Here is a 24,001-nt window from a genome sequence, read left to right on the forward strand (position 1 = left end):
ATTAATGTTGAACAACTTTGACATAAGTTCTTCCGTGGCATAGTGGTTAAGAGTGTTCATTTCCACCCGAGGTGCGCAAATTTGAATCCCGTGAGCGCACAACTGTTTTGGTTTTATTTTGAGAGCAAAACACAATCTCACACACCATTATTATGTTCCTCAAGTTTCTTAATTATTAATATTACAATTTTAATAATATAGAGTAACATATATGAATACATTATTTTAATTTTGAATATTTAGATATCATGTATTTCTAATTTTTATCTAGGATATAATTTTCGAATGGTGAAAACAAAAAAGGCACCATTTTACATTATTTGTGTTTATATATATTAACAACTTTAAACCCAAGGCTAAAATCAATATATGTGTTTTATCTTCTTCTTTTTTAAGAATTTTTTTTTCTACTGGGGTGATTTATGTTTCGTAAAGCTAGACACATTTGTTCTATCAATATTTCACTTTAAAAACAATAATCATATATTTTTATCATATAAAATCAATACATCAAAAAGAAGAAGAAAAACTCGATTGTTTATATTTGATATTGATAAATGTTGAGATCGTTCATGGTAGAATCACTAGATTAAGCAAATAACATTCAACTCACTTATTAATAAAAAATTCTTAAACACCCTTGATAAAATTGCTGACTCCGCCACTGACATTCACAATATATCTCCATATAGTAAGCATAAATAAAATATATTCATAATTGATGCGTCCTACACGACAAGATCTTTACGGCTTGTCTAAAAAAAAAAAAAATTGCATTTTTTACTTAGCTTGTTTCTAACTCTCTACGAGCCTTTAACTTTTCCAAATGATTTACACACACGAAATCATATATAATTTACAATAAACTTTTTTCCTTTTAGCAATTAAGACCGAGAAAAATTTGCACCAATTATTACTTACTCCTCATACAATTTTGTATGAGTCTTTAGATTTAATTTACGTGATACATTTTTTTTATGGTTGAGAAAAGAGCCCCAAAAATAAATAAAATGACAAGGTATAAATACAATTCCGATTGTGATAAAAAGGCCTTCCAACGCCATAAATTGTTAGCTTTTTTTTTTCTTCTTTGAGGTCCAAGGGTTTCCAGGTGATTCCTCTTTTTCTCTGAAACCCCTTTTTATCGAATTTCTAATTCAATCCTTTTTATGATTTTATTTTGTATAAAAAGATTCAATTTTGTTGTTTTTTTTTGCAGATTATTGAAAGGCGGTTTTGATTTTTGTTGCTGTTCAATCGATTTCAGGTTTGATTTCTCTTCCGATTTGTGAAAAAAACGTTTTTCTAATACACCCTTTGATCCCGATTTGCATATAATTGATTGGGTTTTTTCCGATCTGGCATAGAGAGAAGACTTTGAATATATATGTGTATAGAAAATCTGGATCTGTTGATTGTTATGTTTGATTAACTTTTTGATGTTATTTGCAAAGACCCTTTTGTCTTTCCTTGAGGAATCTGTTGGTTTTGTTTCTGTTTCATGAAGTATTGATAATCAATTTTCATCTGTAAATTGCTCAGAAAAGATATCTTGGTGTTGCAGGAAAATCTGTTATTTCTTGGGTGATTTGGGATTTCCGTTATGCTAATTTTTTTCGTAAAAAAATGAGTTTTTACTTCTCTGCACATGTTTGTAGTTTTATGTCTTGGTTTGGTTGCCAAAAGTTGTTATTTTCTGGTATATGACTTAATTAGAGGACAATCTAAGGAGGATTTTAAATGGGGGTCCAACAATTTGAGGATCTTGTTTTGAATGTCGTTGCCGTAGGATTTTGGGAAACTGAATATTCTTCAAGGTCTCGTTTACTCTAGTTTTCAACTTGCATTTGGAGAATATGGAGTGAAGTATGCTTTTGTAACTCTAAGCTGGATCTCCAATCATACTGCATTATGCTTTGTTCGGGGTAAAAGAAAGAGAGAAAAATAAAAGCATGGACATGTTTTCTTTGTGTTAAACCGCTACGAGTGTTTAACTATTTCTTTGCAATCTAGGCACTATGTTAGTATCATATCAGTCTAGTACAGAATTGTTAAATTGTTCTCTGCTGCTATCTTGGTGCAATGAGCCACAGTAACTTAAAAGCTCGTAGTTTTGATGTATTATAATGGGATTAATTAAGATGGGTTATAGAATAGTTAAGTACTCAGACTTCCTTTTAATAGTTAGTTTTAACGTTCTTGCAGCTGACTTGTGTTTTTAAATGCACTTAACAGTAACTTGAACTATGGGAAAGAGGAAGGCAAAATCAAAGCCACCTCCAAAGAAGAGGATGGACAAACTTGATACTGTTTTCAGCTGTCCTTTCTGTAGCCATGGCACCAGCGTGGAATGTCGCATGTAAGTTAATTATTTAGCATTCTCGTGTCCAAGTTATTTTTCTTCATAGACATTGGATACATTGAGCTTTTCCCTCTCCGCCTCCAAACCACTTTGGACATTGTTAGATTCAGATGATAACTCCTAAAACAATCCTTTTGAAAGGTCTTGCTGAATTATACCATCCCCTTTCCTTCTTCCACCAGCCAAAAGAATAATAATCGAAGTAAGGAGCGGAATAAGTTCTTGTCAGCCAGCTTTATACATGCTGTACCTGCTAGTTTACATGGAAGTGTTTAGTTGCTTCCATCGGGGTGTGTAAAAAAATTCTACTCATCATGAAAAACGTGCATTGCTTCTCATTCTTGGTCAACAATTAATTTGGCATGTAATTGCTTTTGGCTCAATCTTATGGCACGTTCATCTTTCCTGGTATCCAGTGATATGAAAAACTTGATTGGTGAGGCAAATTGCAGAATCTGCCAAGAGAGCTTCAGCACCACTGTCACAGGTATACCTAGACTTTTGGTTTCTCGTGTACCTATTAATTTATCTATGCTTCATGTTTTGTAATGACATTTGATTAGATGATTAAAACCACTGGGCTGGAAAATATAATGCATAACTTGCGACTTACTACTTCCATGAGAAAGTAGTCTTGAGGAAATGGGGATAACATAGAAGAGTAATCTTTATCAATGTGTTCAATGAATTGAGTATTTTCTAGTTTACCTAACAGACTCTGGATTAAAGGATCTGCCTTCTGTCAGATAAGACTGCATATTGCATTCGCTCGTGCCATATTTGTATTGGCGAAAGATTTTGTCCGTGGCCTTCATGTCGTTCACCCTTTTAATGTCTCATTTGACTTTTGCTTGCACAAGTAAAACTGGATTGCTAACAAGTTTTTTCTTTTTGTGTTTTTGTCTTTGCAGCGCTAACAGAACCTATTGATATGTAAGTGCACCTAACCTTGCCATTGATTTCTTCAGTGATGGATATAGATATTAAACTATTTTGAGAAGTACACACACATATTTATACTGAATTCACATACATTTACTGTAAACTATCTCTCCTCTCTGCATTTCTCATGTGTCTTTGTTGGGAACTCACAGATATAGTGAATGGATCGACGAGTGTGAACGAGTCAACAACTACGAAGAAGAAGATGTTTCTTATAGATCCTGATGAACTGCTCAGGACTGTGAGTAGACCATTGGCAATAGTTCTGTCTCACTGCCTCGGATGAACGTGAAAACTTATCCAGGCCTCGCTGGAGTCTAATAATAAGTAACTCCATTCAAGAGGCTTTTTATGTCTAAATAGTTTGAAATAGACGCAGAACCTATCTTGTTTATATTCTGCTTGTGCAAGTACAACTGTTTCTTTGAAATTGGAACGACGTATCTACCTAATGTCAAGTAGTTTTATTTCTCCCATTACATGATGTCTCAAGTACATGTTAAGCCCTTCACCATAGGGTGACTGTTCAAACCATATCTGGAATTTTGAAATCAAGGATTAAAAATAGTCATTTAGCAGTATTACAAGCTTGAAGTTGGCTGGTCCAGTTCAATATAAGCCAACCAAATTCCTGACAAATCATCCTAACCTTGCAATTAGCATATCTTCAGCACATAATAGGTGCAAGTACCTGAACCAATTCGTCCATCGCCTCGATTATTTCACTGAGTACTTGTTGAAGGGACACTTGTTACGTCCCTATAGTATGACAAAGCTTATTAGAGTTGTCAATGTTAAAAGGAGTATATCTTTCCCATTTGGAGTATAGGCCTACCTGAACATAGTTAACATTTAATAATAATGGAACCCCATTACACATAGAAAGCAGCAGATGTTGAAGAAAATGACCATTACATTTGGTCACCAAATTCGACACTACAACATAAATACATTTAGTGTCAACTTGGTTCTAAAGTATGTAGATTGAGAACAAGTAAAAAGGGTTTTCATTCTCATGCAGTTAAAAGTGTGCTCCATAGTTAGATGGGACCGCGTCTCACATGACAAAGAAGCATTGACCATAAGCCCGCGGAAAGGGGAGACATCTGGTTGACCCCGACTGATGAATAAACAGAACCAGGGTAACACTTCTACCACCGGATGTTTGAGTCTCAAGATGAAACTACTGTATAATACAAAGGCGAAAAGCGTCTTGTTTGAAAAAGAGTATCATCGAATGTATATAATTACGTTATGAAGTAGCCATCCAGATCGTCGACAAGATAGTCATAAGGGTCGCTATTCCCATAATCAAATCCTTCACAAGTTGGAACAATTGGAACCGGAGCAGCATGAATGTTTCCCACATACTTCATATTGGCCTTCACTCTGCCCTTCACAGTTCGCTTGTTGTCCAAAGGAAATTCAGCAGTTAGTCTTCCCATTTGCTTTTGCAAATCAGCAACTGATACATTGCTTATCTTCCCTTTGGGAATCTTTTTCCCATCAACAAGTTTCAGTTCCAATCTGTACAAGGCACATGCATCATACTTGTTGATCTCATACTCGTAAAGATGCCATTCTAGATTTTTCATCGGTTGTGGATCCATGTAGTAGGATCTCTTCAACCCACCAAATTCATTCATCATTTGCTTCCTTGACTCGTGCCAACCCCGTCCATTATAATCTGGCAAAGACCTCTGCTTCCTGTTTCCACTTTCAAATGCTCTTCGAGGCTTATCAAAGAAAAGCCACTCCCTAATTATTTCACCTTCAACAACTTTAAGATCAAATAGCTCTGCAGAAGCATAAGCAAACCAGCGGATATCAGATTTTACAAGTAAAAGTGTAGAACTAAATACACAAAAAATCTCAGCAATCAGAAATACAGATATGCCCCAGAACTCTCACCAGGTGCATTCCAGGGGGACTTTGCCGTGGCAGCACCCTCACACTCGGGAACACCAACATCTTTTCCATGTGCTTTTGCACTAAGAGCTTGAAAAAGCAAATTATCCTTTAAGCCAATACCCATTGGCCGAACAACTGGAGGGCTCCCAGGATAGCCTTCATTAGGTGCAAGAGAAGCATGATAGTCGCTGCAGTAGTCTTGAGACTTCTGACACCAGTCTGACCCCATCGCAGGCCGAGGACAATCCCAAAGTGCACATTTCGGCCCCAGGAAAGCAGAGGGTGGAGGACTAATATGAATAGGAGGCATAGCATCCTCTAGGCAGAGATTTAAAGCATCAAATCCAGGTAAGTACTGCTGATCGTATTCATGATGCAAATCAAAAGAATGGTAATCCAATTGTGTTGCAATGCCAAGATTGTTGACTCCTGTGTTATTAACCATTAAAGGCAAGCCTTTGCATTGATCAACCAACTGGAAACCTTGCTCCTGCAGCACCTGAGTTACATTGAAACCCTACAGCAAACAAATTGCTTAACAGGTAAGAATTAATTGATCACTTAAACATGCATCCTAAACCAGCTGAAAAACAAAAGATTGCAAAAGGTCTAATCTTCACTTGTTAGAAATCAACCAACAAAGGAGATATACAAAGCTATATGAAGAGAAGGGTCAGGAGGCTATTTAGATAAATGAGAAACATGCTGTAGGATAATTGTTAAGGAAAACTTCAAGCAAGATAGCAGCCACAACAGACATGAACTTCAAACCAAATTAAACCATCATTTTCTTCCTAAAAGGCCAAAGTGTACATAGCACTCATGTTTAGATTAATTCAAATGATACTCTCAGTTTTATTCTATGTCGTTCAATCGTGCATTAACAATATGTCAAATGTGACTTCCTCCAAGCATTAATAGTGGTGGAAGAAAATACTAATGTAATAGCTACCTGATAGAGAAACCATTAAGATTAAGCTTAAATTTGATTAGAGATACCTATACATATGAGACTGCTATTCTTATTGATATTGATCAATGTGGGCTAGAAATAATCTTCCCATTTATTTAAGACATAAAAGTTTATCAATTGTAAAAGGTTTCCCAAGGAGAAGCAGCAACCTCCTTGTAATTACCAGGTCTAAACATCAAATATCAATCAAGTCATACTCAAGCTAATCTATAGGAAGATCATTCTGTCACAAGATCATACCAATCAGAAGAGTCCAGCAATTGCAGAAGATGAAATTACAAGTAAAATGCATACCTCTTGAAAACCAGTAACGCTAACTTTTTGAGCATCAGGCTCAGGCTTAGGTGCAGCTAATGCACTGCTGGCATCATCTTCTTCCTCACCCAATAGCAGTCTATAGATATCTGCTGATGATGACACACGGCTTCCTCCCTGCAAAGGCAGCCATTATGAAAAACACACAATTGTATAGCTCTATGCCACCAATACCCGAAGACAGAAACATACTTATAACAATACCACGTTCAATAAACGAAACCAATACAAAGGATATAGGAAACATAAATTCACACAGCCTACAATATTCATAAATACTGTCTTTTGACTAACATGGTGAAATTGATCCGGACTCGCTATATGCCAAAACTTTCTTTGTGCATGTGCTCAAGCATGCTTCAAGTCACGAGACCATTAAAACACAAGCTTACACATAAGAAGACACACCAACATGCATTTTTTCCTTTGCAATGTACCCACCACGGACAGGTACAAAAGATAAAACCTCTAAGTGCGCTTGGAGCTAAAAGGGACGTAAATATTTGTTCTTGCCTGCAAAGAAGAAGCCGGTGATGGCTCATTAAGCTCAGATTTCCATTCACGCAGCATCTGGTGGACTTGCTCTTCAAGCAACCCAACATCGTACGTTCGGCTTTCCTTCCTTGCAGATTGTAGATTAGTTAATACACCCTGCAGATCATCCACACGGTTCTTTGCTCTGTCTTTGAAGAGCTGGTGTGATGCAGACTTACATGCACCCCTCTTTGAAACCTTCCTCATCCAATCAAACAAAAGAACACCCTAAACTCCTCACCTGCAAAAAACCAAGTAAACATACTTAACTCTAAACATCCCATTCTGTTTATCAATTTCTCTTCAAATACATACCCATCACAACACCTAAACCATATGCAACAAATAAATACCAGTACAGAATATCTGTTACAAACCCAATACCTCAAACAACAAGATGAAAAAACCAACAAAACCCAACTCATAATCTAACACAATACTAAAATTCAAACATCAATTTCTTACCAAATCCAAGTATTTCTCACAAGCATCAAATCCCAAAGAAACCCAAAATTAGAAATGAAAGATTACCCAAGTTAAACCTCAAAACAACCAATAAAACTCGCTCCTCACGATCTCCAGATGGAAACAACAACTTGAAATCCCCAAATTATCGGAATCAAAAACAATTGGAGCATCAGATTCTACTAAAATCTATGCATGTATATTAAAAAACAGAATAAAAACAAGAAAAAAAAGACACCCAATTCGCCAAAAAGCAGAATCACATTCCAAACATAAAGAAATTCGAAAAGTAAACCAACAAAAAAAAACTAAAAGGGGTTGTACCAGTTAGCGGTGAACCAAACTGAACAAATGCAAGTGAAGATAGAGAGGAAGTGAAAATGCTGCTCAGTGTTCCTTCTATATAGAGAAGAATTGGGATTTTGCTTCGGTAAATTTCTTGGAATTTTGAGCTTAGAGAAGAGTAGAAGAAGACTGGTTAGTGGTTACTCTCAATACCTAAAAAGAGAAAAAAAAATGCGATTTTGATGACATTTCATGTCTACGCGGCAAAAGCATGAGGCAAGGGGTGCATATATGTATGTTGTTGCTTTGAATTTCCTTTTATACCCCCACTCCCCGATTGGCTCGACTAATTTAGATTTATGTTTGATGATTGATATTGGGTCCTTTATTTAAGTGTCGTTGAGCAGTCGTGATTGAAGTTGCGCTTGAAGTTTCATGTTATTTCTGCATAGAAACTTCCGACGTATGTGTTTGAAGTTTTGCTAAATTTCACTTAACAAGGTTACAAATTATTTTTTTATTCTTAAAGCTTAAACACGAAAAAAAGTTCAAGGACGAAAAGATCTCTTAACAACTCACCATCCCTTCCATTTGTTTTATCATCTTTATTTATTTGACTAGAAAAAGCAATGGAACTTTTTTTTTTTCCCTACTCCTCCAAAAATATGTAAAATAAAAAATAAAATTTATACATTTAAAAATTATATTAAATTACCATTTTTCTATAGCTATGCCTAAGAATAATGTTAATTACCGACAAAACAGACTGGCCCAAGTGGGGGAGATAATATGTAAAATAAAAAATAAAATTTATACATTTAAAAATTATATTAAATTACCATTTTTCTATAGCTAAGCCTAAGAATAATGTTAATTACCGACAAAACAAACTGGCCCAAGTGGGAGATTGTTAGCGATAAAGTTAAAATTTAAATTTTATAGATTCTAAATTTTAATATAATGATATTAGGTGTTGGTAATTGAATTTTAAATTCATTTTTTTATACATATTGAATAAATTATTTGATAAAGATATATAATTTAGACAAAAATTACTGAATCGATCGAACAATTAATTAACTTTCTAGCCCCACACCAGTATAGTGGATGGAATACAATTGCATTGTCTAGGAATAAGGACAAAAATAGAATCTTGTTCCCAATTTGAAGTTTGAGGACTACAATTTCACAATGAGATTCTCACTCATGTTGTGGGAATTGATATTCCCTTCCTAAAACAGATGACTAGAAAAAAAAGTTACCAACGACCGCTCGATATTTAGATCAAATCAATAAATAATAAGTCATGTAATAAGTTGGCAAGTTGTTTCCAAGGCAATCTTGAAGAGCTGCAATCTCACTAAATCAAAAAGATAACAACATATCCGACGTAATCCAACATATGGGATCTGGAGAAAGTAATGTATACGTAGACCTTACTCCTTACTTTGGCGAGCAGAGCGGTTGTTTCTGACGGACAAAAAAAAAGGAAAAAGTGATTCCCATTGACACTTTTCATCAAGAACCAAAATGAAGAATATGACTCTTTGTGATGATGTGTTAATGAGAGATTGGCCTCTTTTTTTCAGCCTTTATGAGCAGCATCCAGATCCATTCAGCAGAAAGGGCTTTTGTTGTGTGTGTGAATAATAAAAAGGGAAAGAACAAGGGAAGAAAGGCATAAAGGGTACACCCCCATTATCATCTTCAAGATTCCATGATAGTCAAATTCTTGATCACTACTGATATCTGCTATCAATAATGATTTCTGCAGATAAGGGGGCATCTAGACTTACTTTTAACTAGCATCAACATCAGATGCTAGTTGAAGATGATAAGTTTCTTAAGCGTATGTTGTCACAGACATCAACTTTTCTATCAGGTTGGGTGCATGAATGTAAACTAAGAAGAACATGGCACAAAATGAAGGTGGCACAACAAAATTTAGGCTAATTTCACCAAATTTAGCATTCAAAAACTTTCATAAACAACGGCTAATTCAAGATTCAACTTTATTTACAGTGAGCGGATAGAAGCTTAGACCGAGCTTTTAAAAAAATGAGCCAAATAGGACTTGGATCAAAAGAATGCAAAGAAAAAAAATGATTCCTATGTAGCCAAAACTGAGCAAACAAATCATGCTGGTGTTGCTGACTTGCCTTCTCCAATATGAGGAATTCTGAAATTGAACATACCAGCAAGTCCCTTTCCCCTAGCTAGCTGTTCCAGCTCTTGAATTTTGCTTTGAAGGCCCTTAATCTCCTTTTCCAATGCTTCATCTCGTAGTCTCAATTTCTGAAAAACACTTCTTGAACTAAGATATAACTTTTGAACACATATCTAGGAAGAAAGTTCACAGGTTCTTATACGAAATATAGAACTTTTAAAATTTCCAATTAGGTGGAACATAACATGAACATAGTTCACCAGATCACCAGATATAAAAAGCTAAAGTAGCAAAGGAAGAAAATCTTTTTGAATTAGAACCCCACGCTGATATCTAGTACCAGAAGTGATAAAATAAAATAGCATGTACTACTCTAATAGATGGTGTATATATCTGAGTTTCACTTTGAATTATATCCAACAGTACAGGTGGAAATATTGATATTACTAGTGGTTAGTGGTGCAAAAATACCCCGCCACGAGAGGCAAATCAACAGACTAATGCACGTCGTCATCCAAGGCAATCAGATTTAGATAGAATATTAAAGGAAAAACTTCAAAGAGAGATGATAAAGTACATATTTAAGAGAAATATCAAGAGGACAATGTTAAAACTTTCAGGTGAAGATGAAACAATCAAGCTTGAAGATTAGATAATAGATAAAGCACACATAACAGTTTGCTAAGAAGAAATAAGAAGAATATGATAGGATTACCTCCATTTCTTGCCTACGAAGTTCCTCCTTCTTAGCCTCTGACCGAGAATTCCTTTGCACCTCAAATACAACAATAGCACCTGCGACCTGTTCAGCACATTGCAAAAGTTGCACAAACATTAATTAGAAGATGCACAGGCAGCAGATGGCAACGGCAGGTCATGTTTCAAGGGTTAAAGTTGACCACAAGTCTCAAGAGATTCAAGACATAGACATTGATGTGTGTATGTATAGATGCCACTGAACATAAATAGATTCAAGAAAAAAAGTCCTAATGGCTTGTCGTTATACTGAAAGTGACATACACAAAGTGCGTCATGGCATAAGATAATCTGTACGTTCCAGTGACCAAGCATTAGTATAACGGGATGCATCATGCAACATGCATCAACATTAATTTAAAGCTAATTACTCTATCACACTGTTAATGAGCAGCTGAAACAGGCATTAGGACTTTCAATATGGCAGCTTCAGCCAGCTCTGCTGGACTAATAACTTTTCCATTGCATTCTCCACTTCCATTGACATATTAGTTCCAAAGAATTTAGAAACTGCTTGACCATCCAATTAAGAAATTGTGAGACATTACAATATCCGATTTAGTAGCAGCAAGCACTGAAGGGCATCATGGTACACTAAACTCCCGCTATGTGCAAGGCCCAAAAGGGCAGAGCCAAAGCGGTCTATTGTATGCATTCTTACCTCGCATGTTTGCGCCAACTCTTACTATGCCAGCAAGTACAAGACAAAATTTGTCAAGATTTGGAGCTTTTCTTTTCAAGAACTTACTGCAGTCATGAACAAATATTTTTGGGCAAGCAAGTAAATGAATCGAATCATTTGTTGAACTGTTAATACTTCATAAACACCCAAAACCAACCCTAAAAACTTCCCGCCTTCTCTTATCTTCCTCCACTGACACGTATTTGGCTACTACACTATCAGATTTTAATAATGTTTCAAATGTTTATTGCATATGCTAGCTTGGAATTAAAAGAGTTCTCTGTCAAAAGCCCTTTCAATAGATTTATCCATAAGAAAACTATGTTGCAAGAAAGCAATGTAGAGATTCTAAACATTGGCACATGCATGAAATAGCGTAGACAACTCTGGCCTTCAAAACTGTATTTCCAATTTGCCATGACAGGCAGCTGAGACTTTATTTTCACTGAAGCGAATCACCCAAAGCAATAATTCTTAAATTACCAAGATCAGATGTTGTGCACATGCACAAAGCTTTGATATGTATATTGACATATGAAAACTTCCTAAACAAGGTGGTACTTCTCTCATGGCTCTTTGTGCCTTCTGTTCTACTAGCAGCCGACTTTTTGGAAGAATAAATTTTAAGGGAGTTGTACAGAGAAAGATTTAGAAGTCATATTGGTCTAGGCGAAGCGCACAACAATGGAAGATGAGAGTTATAAGCCTTTGTATTTTCATCATAGCTTTTCTACTCTTGCATTTTTTTTCATACGTTTCTCAAAAACACTTTTCTTGAGCCGAGGGTCTATCGGAGACCACCTCTTTACCCCACAAACGGAGGGAGTACCTTATTTGAGTGAGAGAACATAACATGTTCCTTTTTTCTTTTGGGGGTAACTAAGGAGAACATATAAAGTTTTACATGTGTAAAAAAATTTGTATCATTCGATTGCTTAGCAATGCTTGTCTGCGCGTTCACAAAAATTAACATATGTAATATGTAAGAATCAGGGTAGCTAACTATCAGACATTATTGCAAAAATAAAGTAGGAGAATAAACAATACCGAGAAAACAAATAGTTCCCCCAGAAGATCAACAGCGGCTTGAACCGCTTTCTCTTCATTCAAAGGTCGTATTCCAACATCAGTTGCATGGCCATATATCCGTCTTTGCATGGTTGTTGTTATCCGGTGATTCGCCTGGATTCAGCAATGTGTGTAATGAAAGATGATCTATATATGCAGAAACTCTTAACAAGTCAAAGTAAAAACAGACGTGGAGCATAACGTTGAAAGAATGAAGTCTACTAGAGTATTCACATCTGAAACGAAATATGTGGAATGTATTGAAACATATCTAGGAACAATCAGAGAGGGATGCAAGTGTGCTACATGTAGAACCACATGAAGCATAGAGGAAAACGGACCACGTGAAATGAACTGCTATTTTGCGCGAAGAACTGTGTAGACAACAAATTTCAGATAAACTCATGAACTATAATACAAACCAGTATTAACCACAAAAGTGAGGCGCATGCAACAAAATTTCTAAGACATAAAATCCCTTAATGGAGATACCACAAGCATCAATCGACATAATATTTTCAAAAAATGACCATCATGCTTGTGATGTCTAACCATTGCATTTGCTAGTCACTGTAGTTTGTCATCAATACATCAATATATTCCTGTCAATGTCTAGATCACATTTTCTTTGTACATTTTCTTGTATGAACAAAAGTAGTAGGAGTCAATTACAAATATGTTAGACGCAACAGGTAGTCTTTCTAACAGAGCAATGATGTCATTGCATGGCATTAAGATTTGCAGTCTTTCAGTGACGAATTGCAATTCTATATATCTATACTACCAGAAATACTTGAGAAGAGACTTGCCAACATTTGAAAGACAGAACGTGATACATTTCTGTTCATATAAATTTAAGACCATTACTCAATGAGGCAGCCACCCACATTTTAGAATTGGACACACTCTTTTAAACTAGCACTAGCATCTACTAATCATACTATCAAATACAAAAACAGCAGAATTTATACCCTCTTCAGGAAAAAAAAACTTTACATGATGCAACTGGACTCATAGCTAAACAGAGAGATTGTAATGACAGGGAACAATTTTCCTCTTAGTTGACCTTCTAAGATGATCCAACCTTCTGGAAAATTTAAATGTGGATCAGAACCAACAAAAGATGGTAAAATTCCCCAACAATTCTGCTACAAATCATTGAACGTCACGTTGGAAGAAAACAAGAAGTTATAAGTCGTCACCATTAAAAAAAAAACATGATTCTCCTACATTTTGAGCTCTTCTAAAACCTACAATCTCTTGACTTGAACAACCCAAAACCAAAGCAAGAAAAGGTGATCCCACAACAGTTCTTCTACAAATAATTGAATATCAAGTTGGAAAAAAACAAGAAGTTATAAGTCGTCACCATTAAAAAAAAAAACATGATTCTCCTACATTTTGAGCTCTTCTAAAACCTACAATCTCTTGACTTGAACAACCCAAAACCAAAGCAAGAAAAGGTGATCCCGCAACAGTTCTTCTACAAATAATTGAATATCAAGTTGGAAAAAAAGCTAGAATCTATAAATTCTCACCATTTTAACGGCAAAATTCCACAATTCTTTATTTTGATCAGGTAAAAGTATTTTCATTCATAAACATGACCAAAACAGTCGCATACAAAGAATTCCACAATTCTTCTAAAACCAACAATCTCTTATTATACTTGTTGTCCCCTTTGCTTTATTATCACTCTCCTATTATCTTATTTTTCTATTTTAATTATCATATGTTGTTTTCTTTTGCTTCGGTTATCATATTATTTTGTTATTGACTTATTGCTATTGTTATGTTCTTCATTTTTTTTCCATTATTTGCTTAAAATTGCTTTGTTTGAATTGAGGATCTTCCGGAAACAACTCTCTACCCTCCCAAAATAAAGGTATGGTCTGCGCACACACCACTCTTTCCAGACCTCACTTGTAAGATTATACTGGATATATTGTTGTTGTATTCCAGAAAAGGAATCATGACAGAATAAATTCAAATCAATATACAATCATCAACCCAACTCATCCTATTTAAACATCGACCCAAGATCGACCAAAGAATGACACTTATCCTAAAAATGATACTCCCGCCATTTCAAAGACTTAGTTTGACTTGGAACAGAGTTTAAGAAAAGAAAGAAACTTTTTAATCTTGTGGTTCTAAATTAAAGTTAGGTCAAATGTACCAAAATACCCTTTAATCTTGTGTCCTTAAACAAACCACGTGGAAAGTTTAAGTTAAAGTGTTGCCAAAAAAGGAAAGGGGTCATTCTTTTTGAAACAGACTAAAAAGGAAACGAGGCCAGTCTTTTTGCAACAGAAGGAGTACATATAATCAACCCCAATTAGTTTTAAATTTACATGTATTTGATCAATTCAATCACCAACCCAACACCAACATACCAGTTTAGTCCCACACAATGAGGTCTGGAAAAGATAAAATGTAGACAGACCTTACCCCTACCTCATAGGTAGAGTAACTATTTCTATAGACTCTCAGCTCAATCCAGTCACCAACCCAACAACAACATACCCAGTGTGGCCCCACACAATGGGGTCTGGAAAAGATAGAATCTAGGCAGACCTTACCCCTAACTCACAGGTAGAGAGATCATTTCTAATAGACCCTCGGCTCAATCCAATCACCAACCCAACAATATACCCAGTGTAGTCCCACATAGTGGAGTCTAAAAAAGATAAATATATGCAGACTTCTTTCTCAAGTGATAAAGAGTCTGTTCCTGATAAACCCTCAGCTCAATCCAATCACCAACCTAACAGCAATATAACCAGTATAGTCCCACACAGGCGGTGTCTGAAAAAGAAAATGTATGCATAGCTTACCCCTACCTCAATAGGTAAAAGAGGTTGTTTCCAATGGATCATCGGCTCAATCCAATCACTAACCCAACAACAACAGCCGGTGTAGGCCCACACAGTGGGGTCTAAGAAAAATAAATGTATGCAGAGGTTGTTTCCAATAGATCAGCGGCTCAATCCAATCACCAACCCAACAACAACAACATACCCAGTGTAGTCCCATATAATGAGGCGTGAAAAAGATAAAATATACGCACACTTCACCCAAGTAAATATACTATTTTCAATAAACCCTCAGCTCAACCCAAAAAAAAAAACTTGAATCACAAACTATTATTACTATTACATAATACTATTCAAAGGGTTTATCATGGGGATTACCTGGGCGATGCTGATGATGAAATTACGGAATTTGGGATGCAACCCAGCTTCTTTCTTAAGCCTAGCAGCAATGGGTTTACTCAAAGTTCTCAAAGCAAGTGTCCCTAACTTCAATAATGGAAGGACCATCACTTTGGATTTTGTCTACTCTATTATAATTTTAACACTAAAAAGTAAAATTCTTTTGATCTGGGAATTTTGTATTTTATATATATTGTATAGTATTATTCTTGCTTGATCCCCGGAATTTGACCAGTCCGGTGGTTGATACATTTTCTTGAGGAATAAGCTAACTACTGCGTGTACCCAAGGTTAGCGCTGGAAATTCTTTTTGGAATGATCCAATTAGGAAATAGTATAAGTAGGCAATGGTCTTCAAGCCCATTCAAATTAAATCTATATATATATACCCTTGTCCAATTTTGGGCACATATTTACCCTAAATCTGTATATATCCAACTTTGGGTACATATTTATTGTATCACCAGTTTTATTAGACTACGTGGTGCCTACATGGCTCCATCTCTATATATTTTTATTATAATTAAAATTTTACTTTCTATTTAGTATTCTATCCAACCCAACCAAAATAAAGACCCATTAACCCGATTTCAATACCCTAGCCCTAATTTCTATTATCTTCATTCTTGCGACGCTTCATATTGAGAGAAAAGTCATTCATGTCTTTGAGAGAGAAGATCCAACAATAGGTAAGAGTTTTATCCTTAAATCTTGTCAAAACGACCTTTTAAGTAAGTGTGCTTGTGGACGCTTTGGTAAAACTTTAAAAGTGCTTCTTCTGAGATTTTAAAAAGCTACGGAAAGAAAGTTGAAGGTGGTTGTCTCTGTATTATCATGTTTTGATGATTAAATTAATGTGAATGGATGGGTATTCGAATCAGGCTAATGGGTCTTTATTTTGGTTGGGTCGAATTTTACTAAATGGGTCTGATAGAATACTAAATAGAAATAAAATTTTAATTATAATAAAAATGTATACACATGGAGCCATGTAGGCGCCACGTAGACTAATAAAACTAGTGGTACAATACTTAACTGTACAAGGGCAAATATGTACCCAAAGTTGGATGGTAAGGGAAAATATATCAAAAAAGTATGACAAAGGATAAATATGACCCTTTTCTAAGAATTCAAGGGCAAATATGACCCTTTTCCGTAAATTAAAAGTTGATCAAACCTCTAAGTCTATGTTTGTCGTGTCACGTAATTTTTCCTTCTAAGTGCATCTTTTTTAATCTTCTCAAATATTTTTAAAAAATTTAAAAGGTACTTTGACTTAAAAACACTTATAATAAGTCAATTCAAATAGGCTATATGTGATAGTAGTTTGAAACATCGTTATTTAAGACAGATTCAAAATTTATACATTATTTATAATTTAGCTACTTCGATATCAAGTTTGAAATTCTAGGTATAACGTAACTCACCATAAGAAGCCTTTTGGAGCGTTTCTAGCTGCATATTATATGGAAGTCGCATTGATTAGTTGGTTCAAGTTTCACATTTTTATTTGGTCAATACTTAGTTGTTTATGAGTTTCCCAAGGTCAACTCAAATTTCATTTTTTTCCAAAGTCAACATAAACCTTTATGTATTATATATATATATATATATATATATAGTTAGTTACTAGCTAGTTTCATATGAATGTAACACAAAATAAGAAAGAAAATATGAAGAAATTTTTGTTTATGATTTGCTTGTTAATTGCAATTGCTAATTTGCATTCAACTCTTGGGCTTAATTTAAGTCCAAAAGGAGTTGAAAAATGGTTCAAGAATTTATCACATGCAAAGGAAAAAATGACCAAATTTCACTTTTATTTTCATGATATTGTGAGTGGAAATGATCCATCAGCAATTCAGATAGCACAAGCCAATATTACCTCTTTGTCACCCACATCTTTTGGGTTAGTGAGGATGATGGACAACCCAATGACTATTGGACCAAATATCAATTCCGAGGTAAATATTGAAGTCTGTAATCATCTCATTCAAAATACTAAAGTTCATGTGCTTACCTTTTGGCACATAAGAGATCTCACTGGAATTTTTCATCTCAAATATATATATATATATGATCCTTCGATTGATGATTTTCTATCATGAAAAGCTTGATTCATAGCATGTGAAGGTATATCTAAATCTTTTCAAATGTATGGAAGCATATTTGAACTATTTCCGTTGTTTAGGGACATACTTTGAATTATCGTAAGAGGGTAAATAAACAAATTTGATAGTTTAGTGGTAAATTTTGAATCTTTTATTTATCTACATGGCTTCATTGTGATAAATGTCATAGTCATGCTAGACAATCGTGAAAGGGAGGGCCGCATAAGGGTAAATTTGAACATTTTTCCTTTACTTTAACACTGAAACATGTTCGTGGATTGATTCATTTTGATTGTCAAGCACATGAACATTCTTTTTTTTTTTAATAATGGATGACAGTGAGATTCAAAGCAGACTATTGTTGTTTATGACTATATATCTTATTAAATATTTTAAATTTACTCAATTAAATTTTTAACAAGTAATTGGTCGAGCTCAAGGAATATATGGCTTCACCTCGTTTGAAGATAGAGAACTACTTATGACTTTTAACTTTGTGTTCACCCAAGGCAAGTACAATGGCAGCACACTCAGTATCCTCGGACACAATCGAGTGTCTCGCGAGTATCGTGAGTTGCCGGTGGTTGGTGGTTCTGGTGTTTTCCGGCTAGCACGAGGTACTGTGACGGCGAGAACTTATTGGTACAATGCCACTACTCGTGATGTAATAATTGAATGTCATGTTATAATTTTACATTATTGAACTCCTTAATTTCCTCCCTATTTGTTTAGTTTGTTTTTGTAATTGTTACAATATTGTGAACTTTATTGTAACAAATCAATAAATTATACACTAATGTTTTTGTTATGTCCTATATCGGTCTGTTGGAGTAATGGTTAACAATGGTGGTGTGTATATATATATATAGTTAGTTAGTGGTGATAACTGATAATTATATGATAAATATAGTGGATGATAGTAATGGCTAATAGTGATGATGATTGATAGTAGTGATTGATGTCTTGATGATATATAGTAATGATGGACTTGTTTGGCCATAGATTTCCCAAGTAAAATTTAGGGAAATTTTTTGCAAATACTGTCTGTCCATACAATTTGTTATTCTTTGGCAAATATTTTTGTCAAATAATCCAAATTTTCGAATACTATAAAAAACTAGTTTTTGGGCCAAGTCTTATTATTTGAGAACTTTTAATAATTCAAATTCTACACCAAATTTTTATCTTTTATAAAAACATCCTCTATAATAGTTGTTTGCGTTGTTTTACATAATTTTTTACGTGAACATCAAAATAGTAATGGAATATTCAGTGATGATATGGTTATTGATGAAAATGATGAACAATCAGCTAAGAGTAGCAAAGTCGCGTGCCATGTAATACAAACGTATGGTTAGTTTTGATAGTTTTTAAAACTTATGGGTATAAATTATATATTTTTAAAAAGGTTAAATATATTTCTTAAATACTATGGCCAAACAATAATGAAATTTCACCCAAATAATATTTGTCAAAAAATATTTGAAAATCTATGAACAAACACTAGCTAATCGAGATGATTATCGATAGTAATTGATGACGACTGTTTGGTAAATGTGATTGGTGACCACGAAAAATTGATAGTGGTAGTTAGCAATGTCCAAAATGATCCTACCACGTCATCGATCCATAAATCCCTTCTTAGATCAATCTAAACCGTTCGATCAAATCACTATCGACGGTTCTAATCATTTCAACTATACAAAATTCACAAATAAAAAAACAAAGAAGCACAATACTTTCCACGTCATCGATCCGCAACTCACATCTCTTTCAACTCAATCAGAACCGTTGATTCCACAATGAACTCTTTCAAAACCAACGCTCATGATCACCTTCTCATTCTTACACGTCATCGATCCATGTCAACAAAATCAACGGCCACGATTAATCCTCCCTCCCCGCCCAAACTTTCAAAATTTTCCTCTATAAATAGTCTCCCATTTTCAAACAAAATTTCATAGCTAAATCCCAAATCTACAAACCCTAAAGCAATTGGAAATCGAGATTAAGAAATGGCTCGTACAAAGCAAACTGCTCGTAAATCGACTGGAGGCAAAGCTCCAAGGAAGCAATTGGCAACAAAAGCTGCTAGGAAATCTGCTCCGGCGACCGGAGGAGTGAAGAAGCCACACAGATTCAGGCCAGGTACCGTGGCGCTGAGAGAAATTCGCAAGTATCAGAAATCAACTGAGCTTCTGATTAGGAAGCTTCCGTTCCAGCGTTTGGTTCGTGAGATTGCTCAGGACTTTAAGACTGATCTCCGTTTCCAGAGCTCTGCTGTTGCCGCGCTACAGGAGGCAGCTGAGGCGTATCTCGTTGGATTGTTTGAGGATACTAACCTTTGTGCAATTCATGCTAAGAGGGTTACCATTATGCCAAAAGATATTCAGCTTGCAAGGAGAATTAGGGGTGAAAGAGCTTAAAATGTTGTAGTGTTTTGAGTATATAGTGGGGGCGTTTTTCTGTGTTTTGAACCTTTTATGTTTTGATTCGGAATATTCTCAATTCTGAAAATGTATGAAGTCTATTCCAATGAAATATTGCGTATTATGTTCAGTTGACTATCTCTTTCTCTTGCATACATTATTCTTACTTTATATATATTGTTCGGCATAGCTATAGATGGTCTTGCAGTTTGTTCATTGTTTCCAAGCACTAATTATCTTCTGTTCCAAGTAGATTGTGTTTTGTTATGAGAAATGAAAGATGCTATGGGAATTGCTGGATGATAGTAATCTGAATATGCTGAGATTTCAAAGTTTTCCTTTTGATTTAATATTTTGTGAAGGTTTCAAGGAAGACTCATAGGTAGCATGGGTGTGTTTCCAGTAATATTCTGCTTCAATGGAGTTAAATGCTCTTTTTTGTTATCGAAGGTTAGTGAAATCTGTTTCATCCTAGTTATGTCCATCTGCTTCGAAGTTAATTCCAGTATTAAACATGAATGTGAAGTCTAAAGACGTTAATCAGACGATACAAGTAATGGAAAATGACCATTTTTTACACCATGCTGAATCCTTAAGACAAGTCCTTGAAGCTTGTGTCTATTCTATTATGCATTTAGAAAGTTTTGCTAGTATTTTTTTTCTTGCTTGAACAACGTCCGTGATTGCAATTGCTCTTTAAACTTCCCTTTACTCTGTTGAGAGGTTATGAATTAGTCAATCTCAGCTTCTCAAATTGGATTCAATTTGGTTAAAATTGTATTTCACGTGCAGTTTCTAGTCCATTGATTTGTGTAACTGTCTACTATCTCTTGTACTCCGTTTACCACACTATTTTATTGTAGTTTGTTTTTCCTTTCTTTGCTTTGTCATACTTTCTATATTATTTGCTTTGATATGCTTATCCTTGAGCCGAATGCCTATCAAAAAACAACTGCTTTACCTCCCAAGTTAAGGTAGATTTGTGTGTACTCTAGTACTTAAGCCTCCCTCGACCTCACTTGTGGGATTACATTGGGTATGTTGTGGTGGTGTAAGATGTTAATTAAACGATGAAAATTATGGTAAATGGCCAATCTTTACACTTCTGGATGTGAATACTTAGAAAAAGGTCTTTGAAGTCTGGTTTAGTACTAGTCTCCTTTTTTAGTGGAACAGATACATTTGAAAATCCTCAAATTTTGAGATAACTTCCATGGAGAAATTCCTAATTTGTGTGGATGTGAAATCTCCTAAATTGACTAACATAAACCTCTCAAATGTAACAACTTTAGCCTAGAACCATCCATTTTTACAGGTTTGTTTCTCAAGAACCACTAGTTTCCATTATTTTCCTCCCTTTTTTATTTGTGGTTTTGGATACCATTGACCCACAATTTGTTTTTCCATCTTGCTAGTTTTCGTCACTCATTGTGCTGCCATATTTGCGCAAAACATCATTATGGTTAAAGAATTTTCATTTTTCCTGCTTCTTTTGTGAGATTCATCTTGATTATTTCTATTCTTGTTCCCATCAGCTCATGTCAGCAGTATTTTAGAGTCATCGGATAAAAAATATGGCAGGAATTGTGTACTTGAAAACCAATAGATTTGAGGTTAAATTAGAAGGTATAACCTTTAAGGCAAAAGAGTTTGAATCTTTATTCACAGCTGATATTCTTTTCCCAGAAGGTAAGACTTGGGCACAACCACCTATTGTTGGCATTGATGTCATGCGCCACCCTCGTGATCCCAAGATAATCTTGGTTCTTTTGTGTTTTGGAGTAGGTTGTCTGATCCTCAGATTTCATTCTGGGGAACAGTTACCTGATCCATTCCTCAAATTTCTTACAGACAAGAGGATTCGTTTCGTTGGTTTTGCTATCCCAGAAAAGAAAGATATGTTCCCATTTGAAGAACTAGGCTTGTCTAAAGATAAAGTTGATATAGGCTACCTGGCTGCCAAGTTTTTCAATGACTCAAAGTACAAGAGATATGAGCTAGGAGATTTGGCGCGCAAAGTTCTTGGGATCAAGAAAATGATTGGCCTTACACAGGCTTCGTCTTTCGAGAGACATGAGCAGATCAAATGTGCAATCTGTCAGCTTTTCATATCCACCGTGATTGCCATAACATTCTTCACCACAAAGGACAAGAAAAAATTGGCAGAAGCTCCAAAGAAGTCCTCATTTCTAAAGAATCTGTCTCTCCCTTTAGAAGGATGGTTCAAATTGCCTAAAACCAAAAAGGGAGACAAGTTACAATCTGTTCAAACAACGGATACGTATAATCTTGTTCGGACATCAAATGATGAAGATTTTCTTGTCACCAACATAGTTCATGCTGCACCCGAACATGAAGAAGCTGCTGTTAGTTACGACTTAATTCATGCCAAAGTTACAGAGGAGGATACCTTCTGTGATGATTTTGCAAGTGTATGGGCTGGTATAGAACGTGCCAATGGCGATCATCATGTCCAAGTAAAATGTAGTAAGGTTAACTTAGAAGATGTTTCTCCTCGTGTTATAGGTGGTGAAATGGATTACGATGATGACTTTGTCCGAGCCAAAGTTACTTATGACAAAGCTAAAGAGGCTAGTACAGATGATGACACAAATCATATATCTGCCAAAGCTAAAGAGGTTACTCCAAATGATGATTCGAACAAAGAAGGCGTTTGTCTACTAAAAAAGCATTTGAAAGGGATTCTGAAATGTCCATCTTCTAATCTTGATTCTTGGAATGCTGCTTCATCTAATCCTGATTCCCCTGTGTCAATGGACAAGGACGAACAAACCGTTAGAGGCTCACTAAGACGAGCCAATTCGAAGGGGTTTAACGTTAAATTTAAATAACAGTATCTATTACTAACATGTATAGTCTGCCTAGCTGAGAATTCTATACATCACTGTATTGATGTTATGGTTTTTCTCTATATGTAACTGCCAGAAATCTGTACATTTTCATTAGGTAGACATCTGGAAGTTGTAAACTTTTGGTAACTAATAGTAATCAGATTCATTGATTTAAAAGTTAACCAAGATAGGTATTTGATAATAATATTCCTTCATTAAAATTCTTACTCTTTTAACTATTTTGTTAGTCGACTTATTTAGGATTGAGGCGTAGCTAAGTCATAGAGTTATCAAGATTAGGTAGCTCTTTACTGAGTCAGTATACAACAGTAACATATCCGGTGAAAGCACACAAGTGAGGCTTACAGACCTTACCTGTACCTCCTTGTGGAGGTAGATAGACTGTTTTCGAAGGATCTTTAGCTCGAGTGTAGCAAATCAAAGTAGTAATGAAAAGGAAAAATGATAGTGTAAAAAACATGATAACTAATAGAAAAGCAAGGTAGAACATTCGGAAAAGGAACGGAAAAGGAACAATAATATCAACAAATAGTGTGATTACTTAAACACAATAAACAATAGATGAAAAACACTACTCCACTATGTTAGGTTATAGATATTGTTAAGTAAAACTAACTGCTTTGATCTTTTTGTTCATCTTATCGTAATCCTAAATCGGTAATGTAAACAAGCTCATGCAAACGAAGTTAAACCGTGGGATAATTAAGTAGACTAGATTTTTTTAACACAAAATTAAAAGGGGAAAATGATTTAACAAAATTTTTAGTAAAACAAATTAAAAATCAATTCAAATATGAGAGAAGTTGCACACTATTTTCCATAGAATCTTCTACTATAACTTATTATGTCCAGCAAACTAATCAAGTAGAAAATTCTTATTCCAAAATAATTTGAGGAAAATGAGTTGATTTGA

General features: G+C 35.1%; 5 protein-coding genes across 7 annotated transcripts; 3 read left to right on the top strand and 2 right to left on the bottom strand.

Annotated features, from left to right (window-relative positions):
• Positions 1–1,056: 1,056 nt before the first annotated feature.
• Positions 1,057–3,783, top strand: LOC125865392 (transcription elongation factor 1 homolog). Of its 2 annotated transcripts, none has more exons than XM_049545584.1 (6): positions 1,057–1,111; positions 1,220–1,267; positions 2,236–2,359; positions 2,779–2,849; positions 3,274–3,295; positions 3,457–3,783. In XM_049545584.1, exons 3-6 carry the CDS (start codon positions 2,247–2,249, stop codon positions 3,527–3,529), a joined length of 279 nt encoding a protein of 92 aa, XP_049401541.1. In that variant the 5' UTR covers positions 1,057–1,111; positions 1,220–1,267; positions 2,236–2,246; the 3' UTR covers positions 3,530–3,783. The 2 variants fall into 2 exon arrangements, with proteins under 2 accessions (XP_049401541.1, XP_049401542.1); XM_049545585.1 differs by having other exon boundaries at positions 1,065–1,111; positions 2,206–2,359.
• Positions 3,784–4,165: 382 nt separating this feature from the next.
• On the bottom strand, positions 4,166–8,017 carry LOC125865377 (transcription factor VOZ1). Of its 2 annotated transcripts, none has more exons than XM_049545570.1 (5): positions 7,827–8,017; positions 7,017–7,278; positions 6,483–6,620; positions 5,216–5,732; positions 4,166–5,102 (listed from the first exon to the last, which is right to left on the bottom strand). In XM_049545570.1, exons 2-5 carry the CDS (start codon positions 7,242–7,244, stop codon positions 4,552–4,554), a joined length of 1,434 nt encoding a protein of 477 aa, XP_049401527.1. In that variant the 5' UTR covers positions 7,245–7,278; positions 7,827–8,017; the 3' UTR covers positions 4,166–4,551. The 2 variants fall into 2 exon arrangements, with proteins under 2 accessions (XP_049401527.1, XP_049401528.1); XM_049545571.1 differs by lacking the exon at positions 7,827–8,017 and adding an exon at positions 7,503–7,711.
• Positions 8,018–9,264: 1,247 nt separating this feature from the next.
• Positions 9,265–15,961, bottom strand: LOC125865388 (uncharacterized). The gene is made up of 4 exons (XM_049545581.1): positions 15,655–15,961; positions 12,440–12,574; positions 10,670–10,756; positions 9,265–10,082 (listed from the first exon to the last, which is right to left on the bottom strand). The coding sequence occupies exons 1-4, from the start codon at positions 15,781–15,783 to the stop codon at positions 9,924–9,926; spliced, it is 510 nt and encodes a 169-aa protein (XP_049401538.1). The 5' UTR covers positions 15,784–15,961; the 3' UTR covers positions 9,265–9,923.
• Positions 15,962–17,348: 1,387 nt separating this feature from the next.
• On the top strand, positions 17,349–18,585 carry LOC125865393 (dirigent protein 22-like). Its single transcript, XM_049545587.1, has 2 exons — positions 17,349–17,655; positions 18,209–18,585. The coding sequence occupies exons 1-2, from the start codon at positions 17,349–17,351 to the stop codon at positions 18,487–18,489; spliced, it is 588 nt and encodes a 195-aa protein (XP_049401544.1). The 3' UTR covers positions 18,490–18,585.
• A 1,166-nt stretch (positions 18,586–19,751) lies between these two features.
• Positions 19,752–20,353, top strand: LOC125865389 (histone H3.2). Its single transcript, XM_049545582.1, has one exon. It carries the CDS (start codon positions 19,802–19,804, stop codon positions 20,210–20,212), a length of 411 nt encoding a protein of 136 aa, XP_049401539.1. The 5' UTR covers positions 19,752–19,801; the 3' UTR covers positions 20,213–20,353.
• Positions 20,354–24,001: the final 3,648 nt, after the last annotated feature.

Source organism: Solanum stenotomum, chromosome 5, assembly GCF_019186545.1.
Source record: "Solanum stenotomum isolate F172 chromosome 5, ASM1918654v1, whole genome shotgun sequence".
Lineage (NCBI taxonomy): Eukaryota > Viridiplantae > Streptophyta > Magnoliopsida > Solanales > Solanaceae > Solanum > Solanum stenotomum.